This window comes from Cynoglossus semilaevis, unplaced genomic scaffold (assembly GCF_000523025.1).
Source record: "Cynoglossus semilaevis isolate Cse_v1.0 unplaced genomic scaffold, Cse_v1.0 scaffold1337, whole genome shotgun sequence".
Classification (NCBI taxonomy): Eukaryota; Metazoa; Chordata; class Actinopteri; order Pleuronectiformes; family Cynoglossidae; genus Cynoglossus; species Cynoglossus semilaevis.
In genome coordinates, this window is record NW_007585151.1 from 17,000 (window position 1) to 30,050 (window position 13,051).

Genomic DNA, 13,051 nt, shown 5'->3' on the forward strand with positions numbered 1-13,051 from the left:
GCTCTGCCTGACAACTGGCCGGTCAGCACACCTATTGCCAATGAATTGTACGGTCATTTTGCACATGTGTTCTGTGTTGCAGAACAACAGAGGAAGCTCACAGTCCGGCTGGAGCTGGAGCTTTAGCTTGAAAGTACCTCACAATGAGCCAAGAAAGTTCCAAGCTTGTGTTTGGAGTAACAGTAACCTTAGGAAGTAGGAATTAGTTATAGTAGTACTCACACTGCGTATTAACACGGAATCCCTTCCAAGCCCCCCCCGACTACAAAAACAATACAGATGCAAACACTTTTATTTTGTAACGTTGACCTGTGACCTGAGTGCAGTTTCATAATTACTTATGGATTAAATTGAATTAAATTCTGTTCTCAACAATACTTTACTTTCCTACATTCCCACACTTGAATGGAATTTGGATCTGCAACAATTAGCATCAGTGAGTCACACCGTTGCATTTAGACATTCTTCAGATTCAAATCATTTTGAATGTCATTTTTATATGAAATTACCCACATCCCTTCCTAAAATACTATGGCCAACAATTAGGTCTCAAGACTGAATTGAATTGAATTGATTTATTTGGCGCGAAAATGCTAACCAGGCAGTTGAACATAGACAACTGAGAATGTCTAACGTTTCTCCCAAAACTTCAGCACAACTGAAAACTATGTGGGATTCTACAAGTGTGTGACTGTAAAAGATTATTTAATATATACTGACATTGTCTGTTTTTGTATTAGACCTAAAGGTTGAAGATGTATTTCTGTTTGTTCCTGAACCTGAATTTCAGTTGCTATATATTTCAGTAATGAGAGACTGGAGATGAGTCAGAGGTCAGAGCAGTGACAGCAAAGCAGCTGATAGAGGATGACTGAAGACAAGGTCCACTCAGCTGCCTGCTGTCTGTCACAGCTCAGCACAAAATACTTCACTCACTCACTCACTGCATGACTGACTGCTCATCGGCCGGGTGTCTCACCAACACGCACCTACATGTGACGTGGGTGAAGCAGGCTTCTAATATTTCAGTGAGGATTCAGGAGCTCAATAAGGAGCTCAGAACAATATTTCCCTTACACTTTGTCTGGACAGGAGATTTAAACAATATTTTCATTTTTAATGTTTATTTATATTTCTAACATCTGAATTTCTCCATCACTTCTCTCGAAATCATTTTCAAATTTATTTTTTGCTAGACCAAGTAAAAAAAGACAATTACAGATGAATAGATCTTAGGCTGTTGTTGTGGTCGTTCTTAAAAAAAACTAAAATTGTTCAGATGGCCTCTGTATAATTTTCAAACCTTTTTTCAAATTTTATTCTAGCCAGGAGAAGAGAGTGGTTCAGTTTGTTATGACAATCATATAACAAAATAAAATAAGACATATAACACAACTATTTCACCACGAATAAATTAGTCAGCAATCACCAGTATGTTTTACACCGGGTCCAACACAAGGCCCACGGCCCAAATGTGACCCAGCGAGTCATTTTGTGTGGCCCAAAGGAACTTAAAAAGCATTTAGTTGCCTTACAATAAAGTCTACGCTGCTTCAGAGAGCACACCGACCATGCATTTGATGATGGAGGAGGAGAGATTTATGAGCAGAGACATACTTGATGTGTTCAAGACCAGCAGCATCACCACATCAAGGGAAAAATATAAAATTTCTGAACACTCACGTGCAATGTAAGAAGACAGAAAGACTCCGGCCAGTGCGGTTCCCTGAGACAGACGCAGCAGCAGAAACACAACAGCACTGCTGGACAAACACACAGCGACTCCCAGCAGACTGGACAGACTGAGGGAGAGGAGAAAACAGCAGCGACGACCCAGCCTGGAAACACACACAGTAACACAGTCCAGTCAATGTATTGTACTAATCGTGCTTTTTTTAAAAAAAAAGTATAATATCAGAGTTACTTACCTGTCACATAAAGTACCCAGGAATATGTATCCCATAATCCACCCCATCATGAAGCAGATATGCTGCAGTGGGATTTTCCAGTAGTCACTGCAGACCAGGTCCCACTGCAAATAAAAATGTCAAAGGACAGCATTCAATAACTATTCAATCAATTCTTGACTTGTACAGAGGAAAAAAAACAGAATAAAACCCCCCCCGAATAGTTTCGGTGACAAAATGGAATGAGGAACTTTGTTGGTTCTCCACTAAGCTTAGGTACTTCATCTTCTTTGAGAAGGATCTAAATATCTGTTAAGGTTAAGGAAACGAACTAGTGTCTGAAAGGTTAACCACTAGGCCACCGCCGTCCCGCTACATCGGTATTGGTTGATATCAGAATTGGAAATTAAGTGTTTGGACAATATTAGCATAAAGTTAATATCGGATATCCCTACAAATAAATACTCTCTACACCAGTGTTTCCCAAACTTTATTTCTGGGGACCCATATTTTAAAAGTCACAAACCTTTGTGACCCAAGTCAATAGACATTATTCGTAAAACTCCTGGGGAACATGACGCGAGAAAAAAAAAACCCAAAAAACTCTTGCGACCCACCTGAGGGTCGCGACCCAGTCTTTGGTAAACAATGCTCTACACACACAAGAGCTGTTAGGAATCTCAAAATAAAACAATGATTTGAAATATTAATTTTAATTAAATAATAATAAAAAATGTTTCAATGACACTCCATAACAGAAGCAGCAAGCACCAAGACGTTTGTATGGTGATACAGTCTCTGTGCATTGGTATCAGTTTGGTACCATCCGACAGTGTACAGTGTACAGTATGTCCTCCATGAGGATGGTTGTTAGTACCAGGTCCAATAAGTGTTCCATCCAAGTGTTAAGTGCCAAACTTCATGGAAAAGTTAAAACATCTGCTGACTCCCATTACGGTTGAAAAAGAAGAGCCGGAAAGAAAAGAAGAGCACGTCTTTGTCCTCAGACTACACTGCAGCAGTTAGTGACTGCGAAAAAAAAAAAGGCAGGAACGTTTTTTTACTTCTTCCTCATTCTAAACCTTTCACTGATACAAACCTGGTGGATGAAAAAGAGCCCTTTTCAAACTGGTTAAAACAAGTTGTTCAACCTGTGAATGCTGCAGAAAAGCAGCCTAGGCCACAATTGTCATTACAATATATTCATAGAATTTGTAGTATTGAATGATTTACTCAAGTTTTCCTTTCATCACTTTTTCCTTTGCCCAGAGGAAGAAATTTCCACTTCAGGAAGGAGCGCGGAAGTGTCAGACTTCCCAACAGTTTGTCCTGAGGCCTGTTTGCTGCCAGTGTTTATTCTTATAACATCTGAGTAAACAAACAACAATCTCAAGGACAATTAGTCATAATGACTGGGCTGTGATCAAGCCCTGCACACCAGCTCCCACTGATTAGTCGATTTTCAAAAATAGTTCACTAGGACGTTCTCTGGTTGACTACAGCCCTAGACTGAATCTTCCTACTATCTGCAGCTTTAATGCATACAATTCAAAACATTGCACAGAAGAAAAGTGTTGTTGACAGAAGAACAAGTTGGTTGATGTGCTCCTCAAGAATCCATCCTAGTCTGCAAATACTGATAACAGTATTTGCAGACTAGGATGGATTCTTGAGGAGCACGTGTTGAAAGAAAACAACCCAAAAAAACACCACGTTATACAAACATGAGAAGCTTCTGCTGCACGTGTTGTACAACATGACATGCCGTTCATCAGAGTCTTCAATATAAGGACAACAGAATATTTTGTTCAGATCAAAGTCAGGTGACAGCCTGCGGTCAGATATATTGCGAGTTATCTTTGATGCTGATGTAACTGAACACATTTATCTGTGGATTAACACTGTGGATATACAATTATCAACTGTCCACTCCACCAGGAAGATCCTTCTGTCTGACAACATCAACCCCCCCACTCACACAACACAGTTTTGAGCCTAATGTTCAGGAGGCTAATATGTTGTGCAAGACACAAACCTGATCAGCATTTAGAAAATTCAATTAGGGAACTATTTTAAGATGTAATTAAAGAGCACAGCAGCAGCAGCTTCAACACTGTCAGATGAGTAACAGGAACTTGCCAGCAAAACCAATTTGGTTGGAACCACCTCATGATATAAAGTTCTCAGGGAAGAAGACATGCAGTGTTGGAAACTCCCTCACGAGTTTGAGCGATGAGCCCCTGAAACCTCAATAACAACGTGACCTTGAAAGTGATTGAGTGAGGCAGCAAAACAGGATGTGGTAAGACAAAAAAAAATTCAAATGATACAAAGAAATCGTATGAAAAGATTTCTCGGGTGACAAAGTCAGGGTTGATGCCTAGGTTTGTACGTAGGTTTATTTACTCTAGGTAGATTTCTATTACTGAGCCTAAAGATATGCAGATCACGTCCTCTCTGTACCAGGTACAGTTTCTCCCATAGCTCTGCGAGAAAGAAGCTGTCGCAGATAAATGTCCCAGGGATGAGGACAGGTGTCACTGAACCATTATGTCAATGGTCAGATTAACCTGGACTCTGACTCTTTAGTCATTCATTTAAAGCTGTAGAGGTCAGAAGTCAAAGTTAAAAGCATCTGATGTGACTGCCTTCACCAACAGATTTTTATACTGCTCTGATAAAGTTAGTGGGTCACACATGAACCAACGTGTCTTCTAAGTCACCAATTCAACCTGCACTGTACCCATCATGACATTCGGAGCACACCGCGTGACGTACACATACTGATTAGACTTGGTCTCCTGGGAAACAAGCCTTTTTGGCAACATTATCGTCCCAATAATGCGCTGTTCCAAACAGTTCATACACGGTGGTATCGTTAGATAATTATTGTCTAATATCAACCCGGCGTAAACCATAAGATAAGTGAGAATGAAACACGGCAGCAGGATTGGAACAGTTGAAACAGGGCAAATATTGACTGAAGCAAACAGATAGCTTTCACGGCACAAACGCCTCGAGCAGAGACAAACCTGCTTTTTACTCAGCAAAACATTTAAGCTACAGCACTTGACGCGACGTGACTGATACTCACACCTGCTGATCTGATCACAGGCTGAGAAATGACAAACAAATAACAGGGTCTGTACAGTTTGTACAAATGTCGGTTTGAACACTGCACTGTTTGACTTTACTGGTCTACAAATGACATAAGAAGGGCATCATACTTTCAGATTATGTTAGTAAAACAAGTCTTTATGAACAAAAACAGTTTTTACAGTATGTTGACTGATGTGGGGGAAAAAAAAGCCCTGTAGTTTCGTTTGACTTGAAGTTTAATTCAACTACATATTATAATTTTAGTATAAGGAAAATTGTGGTAAAATTCTGAAAATGACAACTGAATTAGCCTAATGTCAAAGTTAGTACTTTGACATTAGGCTCTAATTCTCTTTAGTAAATATAAAACAAAAAGACAAAGTGTTGTTTTCATTATTAAAAAAGGTAAATGTTGTTGTGTAAATGAAAAAAAAGGCTAGCAAAAGCTAGCAAAATGTAAAAAAAAAATGAAATAATGTTAAAATAATGTAATTATTTCTAACACATGACAGACATTAAAAGACGTCTACACAGCAAATGTATAAACGACTTGTTAGTGCTGGTAAGAAAGGCTAACGGAAACAAGTTATTTATCAAAAATATTAATGTTAGCTAGCACATTTTTGGCAAAATAATCGAAATGCCTGCACTGACCCACAAATCAGTGCGGCAGGATAAATTGTAAATTGGAAGAATGTCGTCCTTTTACCTCAGTGACAAAGTTGCTGTGCAGCCCGGTCGACTGAGTATACTCCCAGCCCAGGGTGCAGGGAACCCTCTTCAGTGGAACATGGTCGGAGGTGTTGGGCGGATATTTAAAAAGTTGACAGTGACTGAGGCCACTGCCGTTCAACCAGGGGATGGTGAGGTTCAAGTATCCCTGACTCGATAAGTTAGCGGGGAGGAAAGTGGAAGGAAGCAGTTGCGGGTCCGGTCTGCAGTGATACGACTCCGGGAGCAAAGTGAAGAAAACGTCGCTAATAAGGTTTAAAATGACCGCGAAACTGGGGAACCAGCTGAACACTACCACCACCCGGTTGTACCGCCCGAATCCGCCGGTCTGAGGGAAAACCTTGGCGTTATAATCCATGTGAAGCGGGGACTCGGCGCTGACATACGTCTCCGCGGCCATGGCGCGCTGAGTGCGCTCTCTACACACACACTCCACAATCCAAAACAGGAGGTGATGGGCGGAGGGACGATCACACACAAGGGATTTTGGGATAGGAGCCAGAGATTCAGGTACTTGACTTCCTGATATCTAGAGCCGGTAAATTGAAGGAAAAAGGTCAGCTTACTATTTCACAAGTAAACTTCTTTACTCTCCTTCCTACAGGGGGTGCTGTATAAGCAAAGGTAAACCCCTGCAATAACATACCTGATGCGTTAATCCTTTCTTGGAATCTCCAAACACACACGTCCTCCGTTAACTGTCCCATTACTGCCATCTACTGGTGTTCACGCTCAGAAGTCTGTAGTCGACCTATAAAAAAAAACAAAAAAACAAATTAGTGGTGTTCTGATGAACGCACCTTATTACAGGCAATTAAATAACTGGATGAATTCGATGATTGTTTACGTTTACGATGGTTGTTTAGTGGGTATATTAAACAAAATTTTAAAAAGTGCTAATTTTAGCTCTCCTTCTTAACTTACCTCATATCACCTTACATTTTCTGTGAAAAAACAGTTCAAAGTATTTCATGCAGTGAATTCAACTGCTATAGCGCCACTTCGATAATATTACACACGGACAACACAGACAAGCCACACATAAAACTAAGAAACCGAAGGCAGTGGATAATATTTCGAAGTTTTATTAACGAACATAGTCTCTGAGGAACAACAGCAGTTTCTCACGCTCTCTGTACATGCAACTGTAGAAAATAACAATTTAGAATTTTTACTTTTCAGTTTTAGTCTTTTTTGCCATCCATCTCATTTTCTGGTTCACTCCTTTTCAAACTTTTTTTTTGTCCTTTTTCTTAAAACTTTTGCAAGAAATCAACAACAGCTAGAGGTGAAAGTACTGGAGTTCTGTTACAGCACTGACGATAGCATCAACAACCCCCCTTCATACACTCCCCCCGCCCCCTTAGCTGCTCCAACAATATGTACACAAATAAACTACATTGTACAGATAAAAAAATGTTACATTGTTACATCGTAATTGCTGGCAGCGAGCAAACTCTGCCCGTTGCTGTTAGAACCCCACATTCTACGCAATTTTTCAGACTAGTACAAAGAGGAGGGTGCAAAACATCCTGGGAGGTTTTTATTTACACAACTATGTACAGTACGTCTCTTTCACGCATTACAAGGAGAAAAATTTACACAGCGGAGACCAACTTCAACTCAAAACATACCACAGGTGTCAGAAAAAAAAAGATAATAAATAGATTATTTTTCACCATTTAAAGAGTAGTTCTCCATGCTTTGTATTAGTCATTTTCATTCTAAAAAAAAATAAAAAATTAAGGAACAAAGAAACAGCTACAGTCTGGGTTTTAATTAAAAAATAAAAAAAAACAACAAAAGAAAATGAGAAAAAAAGGCTTGAAATTGTGATTCCACAAAAAATGAGCAATTATGTATATCTATGTCCAGTAATAATAAGAAAAACAACAAAGACAAACCCTAAATAAACATTAAGCGAATGTAAGGAAAGTAGAGGTAATATGTTGCTGACTGAGGTGGTGTCAGGTTAGAAGCTGTGTCACCACCACCAAGTGCTCTACTGTGCATCTGAGGACTGATGTGTGTTTCTGTGTGTTGTCTAATTAATCCATGGATCTTGTTTTTTTTTTTTTTCGTTGGGCGACTATTCAAGCTGTGGAATCTCTGTGGTCGATTGAAGGTGTTTAGTCTAATGCGTCTGGCTGTGTGTGCCACAGATCCGGGGACAGACAGCATGTTACATAACGTCAACCATCACTATTTCAAGCCTTTGTGATTCGAACGAATGACTGATCACACGAGTAGAAAACAAAGGCAAAGCTAAAACAGTTAAAAAACAAAACAACAAACAAAATGGTGATGTACAAAACTGACACACACACGCATGCGCACTGGCTTGTAAACAATAGTGAGAGGGTGCTGTACGTCAGGGAATAGTAACGGTATACATTCAGCTCAATAAAGCCACGTGATTGACATGCCACTGGTGTTTATGTTTCCGTCACAAAGGAAAGAAAAAAACCCTAAAGCAAACAAAGCAACATTCAAAAGTACAATGAGCTAAAAACACAAACACACACACACTTACTGATTTTGTGAACTAAAGACACCCGACAACCATTTCCCCAAAACAAACAAAAGAAAAAACAATTAGAAATCACCAACAATGTAATGCAAAACAAGGACAAACTGGGGTTTCAATCTAAAATTTCTGGCTGTGTCAATCTAAATTTGCAGGTCTTTATGTGAGAGAACCTGTTAAAAAAAAAATCCAAGACTTGAGCATTGAGCCACTTTGTCTACACGGTGTAGTACAAACATCTGTTTCACTTGACAAGACAAACCACCCACGGTGACAGCGCCGACTGACTGTGTGTCTCAGTAACATAAGTAGATTCAGAGTATGTTGCCTTCAAGGTCCACAGACACCTCTCACACACAGAAAGGCAGATGTTCCATGTGTTGAACTGAAAGTTTGTTTTTGTTTGTTTTGTTTTTAAATGCAGGAATCACTTAAAGGTAGAGAACTGATACAGATCAGCAAAAATGATCACTTCTACAGGGATTGTGAACTGAAGATATCGATAAAACAATAAAACCTCAGAGCCGTTCCAGCATCATAGCTACTTCTCTCCTCTGCACTGCTCCGAGTCATTTGACATTTTTGGTTGATTTGATTTCTTAGAAATTTTAAGTAAGTGTCTGCTCTGGCCAGATATAACAATATGAATGTAGCTAAACAGAACAACATGAGGAAGTAACGAAAACGATTAAAAACACAAGCCCAACCTATTACAAATAGGCAACTGATAAAATTTGATAACAAATTTGACGAAGGGTTTTCAAATATAATTCAAACTCAGGAAATCAAACTTCCTACGAGTCATATGAGAAATTTAAATAATTGTAAAACACCCACTCAATAGTAAGGCCACAGGTCTCATGCAAAGCAAAATAAGGTTCTTAAAATTTTTATATCCACTGAGGTGCCGTGCCATTCAGTGGGTAAAGATGAAACAGCACCAAGGTAAAACAAATGTGCTCTCCAACTATGAGCAACGGACAGACTGACCGACACAGACGGTGTCATGTTGGAACAGGGTGGAACCTTCAAACGGCTTCGGTCTTTTTTAAAGACGAAGCAGATGAGCAGAGAGAGAAATGCTGAAAGACCTGTGTCTTGTTTTCATCCAACGGTTTGTGATCACGACAAGACAATTTCAGTCTGACTCTAGCAAAGGAAAAACAAGTTCAACAAAACTTTATACACACTACAAGATGGCATTAGACATGAATGACATCACTATAACTTTTAAACTCTGATATACTGTAAATGTGTGTGACTTTGCCCAACAATGTTTTTTTTTTCTTTTTTTTCTCTTTTTTTTTACTGAAAAAGGCATTTTCTTGGTCGGAAATTTTCAGATATAACTGTGAAGTAAAGCAATAATGAATAATAATAATAATCCTCTGTCTACTTTTTAAATAAATCATTAACCAGTTATTCTGCTACATCCAAGGGACTCTATGGTGGCCTGTGAGAGGCTGCTTTTCTCTGTCAGCTATATTTGTGTTATGTGTTGATCCATGTAGTAAGCCTGGACTGGTTCAATAGATGGAACCATAACCAGTCTGCACTGGAATCTTTCAAATACTGACAGAATCCTGTACACATTTTGGCCCATGGATATGAACGGGGAGGAAAGTGCGGCCCGAATGTGAACTGTACATAAAAAGATAATTTTTAGTTCTTTTATCTTTTTTTTTCTTTACACTTAACTGAGTGATATTACAGTACATAGGTTATTTACAACTGTGCAGTAATGTGTGGCAAAATAAATTATCTAGAAGGCAGCAAGAATACATTGGTTAACGAATATAAAACTGTACATAATTTATGGAATACAACTTTTTTTCTGTTTTCTTTTGTTTGCTTTTTTTCAATAAACTAATATTGGCTCTGTAGTGTTTCAAGTCACTTCCTCAGAAAAAAAATGAAATGCCCAAGTAAAGAAATAGACACAAACAATATTTCTCTTCTCCTGTAAAACCACCATTTTCCACCTTTTCTCAATAGTCTTTTAGAGTCTGAACATTCGTTATATTTGTTTCATCTGGTTGTCCTGTGGTTGCTTTTGCAGTCCATGGCAGTCTGATGTGTTTGTCTCAGAGCAGGGAGGAAAGCTGAGGAACCCCTCTGTCTGTCCTCTGTCATCCTTACTCATCTCCATCTGTTTAGCCAGGCTGAGAGGCGGCAGGATCAGTCTTTTCTCCTCGGACACTGGACCCTGATGTGCACTCACACATTTTTTAAAAACCCTCTGCTCTACTTGACTGACCTGCTGCAGACTCTGCTGCAGATTTGCTGCACAGTCAGGTCAGGTGCAGGGACTTCACGCACCCTCCGGGGATGTTTCACTTGGTAACCTCTCAACCATCATGAGATCCCTGCTTATCTGTCGGTCTGCTCTGGCTGTCATTTTATGATTAGACATTTAGGATCTACACTGCAACACATCTTCACTGACAGTCCAGCACCGACTTGGTGGAGTTCTTCTGTCCCAAAAGAAACCTGGGATTGACGGGGGGAAGCTCGTCCTCAGTCCTCCTTTAGCAGGGGCACCACACTACAGAGAGAGCTCTTCTCAGCATCTTCTCCCAGTGGTCACAGGTCTTCTACGAGAAAGAACCAAAAAATGCAGAATATACCATCCCGTCTGTAGTCTCAGTGTCCTGATGTCAGAGCATTTAAGCAAAAACTGTTTCTGCTTTTCCAACTCTGATCGACCGAAAGCATAAAAACTTCTGAGGATGAAAGTGCAAGTTGTGTATTTTCTTTTCCCCCCAGTAAAAACATGATTCCTTCTTCATGGAAGGGAATTGAGAGCAAGTTTTTTTTTTTTTTATATCTTTACTTTTTCTAAAGAATATAATTTTTATTATCTAAAGTCCTCTGTCAAACTTGCTAGCCCTTTCCATTCGTTCTTTGTAACGAAGTCCTTATAAAAACTGTTGGCGCTCTTATCTGTAAGCACGCATGTCACGCAGGAAGGAGGACAAAGTCATCGTTGACGTCGACCATTGGGACGTAGAAGGACGGCACTTCGTTGACACAGAGGGACTTGTGTACTGCTGGGTCCAGCTCTTGGACCTTTAGTTGCCATTCCATCCTTTGCACCGCATTGAGTGCTGCTGCCTCATGCTGCTGCCGCATCAACAAACACGTCTGTGGGGGAAACAAAAAAATTACATCGATGTGTTTCACACATTACAAAAAGTGGGTTTTATGCTTGTCGACCAGATATTACATCAGTGAAAGGGTAAAATCTTACCTTCATGCGGTCATATTTATCATCCACATCCTGAATCCAGGAAATGAACTGACGTGCGTTGAAGCGATCTCTCACAGATTTGTTCTCATCACCCTGCCAACACATGAAAGGTGGACATGTAAATGAATAGTGTCGTAAATGTGTTGACTTTCCAACCATATCTACTGCAGTTACTTTGTGGGGTCTTCAGATCACAATCCTAGTTTGTCATAGCAATAGCTCTGTTCATTTCGTATGAACTGTCCAGTGAGGAGTTACAGATTTAATTAAGTTACTAACCTGACTCTCTGAAGGCATGTTATATACTTCAGAGTCCAACAGCATGGTGCAAGCGCTGAATGGCACAGCCTGATTGGCTATTGTCCTGGCTGCTCTGCAATGGACCCTCAAAACCTCCTGCTCACATGAAACAATCAGCTTCTCCTGTGAACCGTCGACATGACAAAACACAAAAGATCAGTAGCAGTAAATATATGTCGGGCTACACGACAAACAATGTCTGGATAGGGCTATTTTAAGTCCTCTTGATAATTAACCCTCTTACCCGTTCTATGCTGTGCTGCAACCTGAGCTTCCCTCTAACTGCCTCCTGTTGTCTGAAGAGCTCCTTCAAAGGTTCTGACAGTGATGGAGGGGGTGCAATCTGTTGAGCCAATGTAAGCAAGATACATTAGACACTCAATAAAGATAAGAAACAAAAACATTTTTTGGCAGCAGAAATGTGGGGTAGATGGAGTAACCTACCACAGGAATGTGTAGCTTGCTGAGGGGTTTGCCATCTAACAGGTAGGAGCCAGTGTAGGTCACATATTCAGCATAGCACTGTGGAGCTTGTGGGGTTATGTAGCACAGGATTTTCCTCTTTTCCTCAATCTTTTTCCTGATCTGCAAGTACTCAAAGTACGGGTTGGAGCGATCGCTGTGGTAAGGCTCAATGTCGTCCAGCTTAATGGCATTTACCACAACAGCCAACGTCTGCTGAATCATCTCCCTGGTCTGCTGCATTGCTGTGTTCACCAGCTGAACCTGGACCTGCTGCCCAGTGGGCCGGGCAAACTTTCTTTTCCGAGGATGCTGGGTCTGCGACTCCTCATCATCCACTGTGAGAAGACGTCCTTTTGTCGACTTAGCGAGAACAACTGAAGCAGAAGTTGTTACGGAAGTCGGTGCAGACACCGTTGTGACAGAGTTTGATGTAGAGGAGACGTGAATCACGGGTTCTTTGTCTCTCTTTGGAGTTGAGAAAGTAGAGACTGGGGTGGGCGTGGGAGTTCTAGTAGGAGTCAGGTTAACGCTAGCTGCTGGACAGGTGGTGACTGCGGTGACAGTGGCAGATGAGGTTACTATGGTGGAGGTAGAAGGAGCAGCAGCAGGGGGATTGTTCTTGGCGCGATTGCGAGTTATTCTTTGAGGGATTTCATCCACCTTTTTGGGGATATCTACAATGGTGGATGCAGTGGTCAAGGTAACAGGGGTTAGCTTGGACATTGTCTCCTGAGTGTCTGGTAAATCCACTGTGCTGGGAAGGCTGACTGC

At 40.5% G+C, this 13,051-nt stretch overlaps 2 protein-coding genes across 3 annotated transcripts in view; both read right to left on the bottom strand.

The window, feature by feature from the left end:
- slc22a31 (solute carrier family 22 member 31) overlaps positions 1-6,661 on the bottom strand; it is a 13,635-nt gene extending 6,974 nt beyond the window's left edge. Inside the window, exons 1-4 of one of the 2 annotated variants that reach the window (XM_017030968.2) lie at positions 6,385-6,661; positions 5,716-6,267; positions 1,929-2,032; positions 1,684-1,838 (exon numbers count right to left, since the gene is read on the bottom strand). In XM_017030968.2, the coding sequence (XP_016886457.1) occupies positions 1,684-1,838; positions 1,929-2,032; positions 5,716-6,138 (682 nt within the window). In that variant the 5' untranslated portion in view covers positions 6,139-6,267; positions 6,385-6,661. The remainder of the gene's footprint in view (positions 1-1,683; positions 1,839-1,928; positions 2,033-5,715; positions 6,268-6,384) is intronic. The other variant, XM_025053877.1, reaches the window with a different exon arrangement.
- A 294-nt stretch (positions 6,662-6,955) lies between these two features.
- Positions 6,956-13,040, bottom strand: LOC112486586 (ankyrin repeat domain-containing protein 11-like). The gene is made up of 5 exons (XM_025053878.1): positions 12,260-13,040; positions 12,060-12,158; positions 11,795-11,938; positions 11,516-11,608; positions 6,956-11,409 (listed from the first exon to the last, which is right to left on the bottom strand). The coding sequence occupies exons 1-5, from the start codon at positions 13,001-13,003 to the stop codon at positions 11,224-11,226; spliced, it is 1,266 nt and encodes a 421-aa protein (XP_024909646.1). The 5' UTR covers positions 13,004-13,040; the 3' UTR covers positions 6,956-11,223.
- Positions 13,041-13,051: the final 11 nt, after the last annotated feature.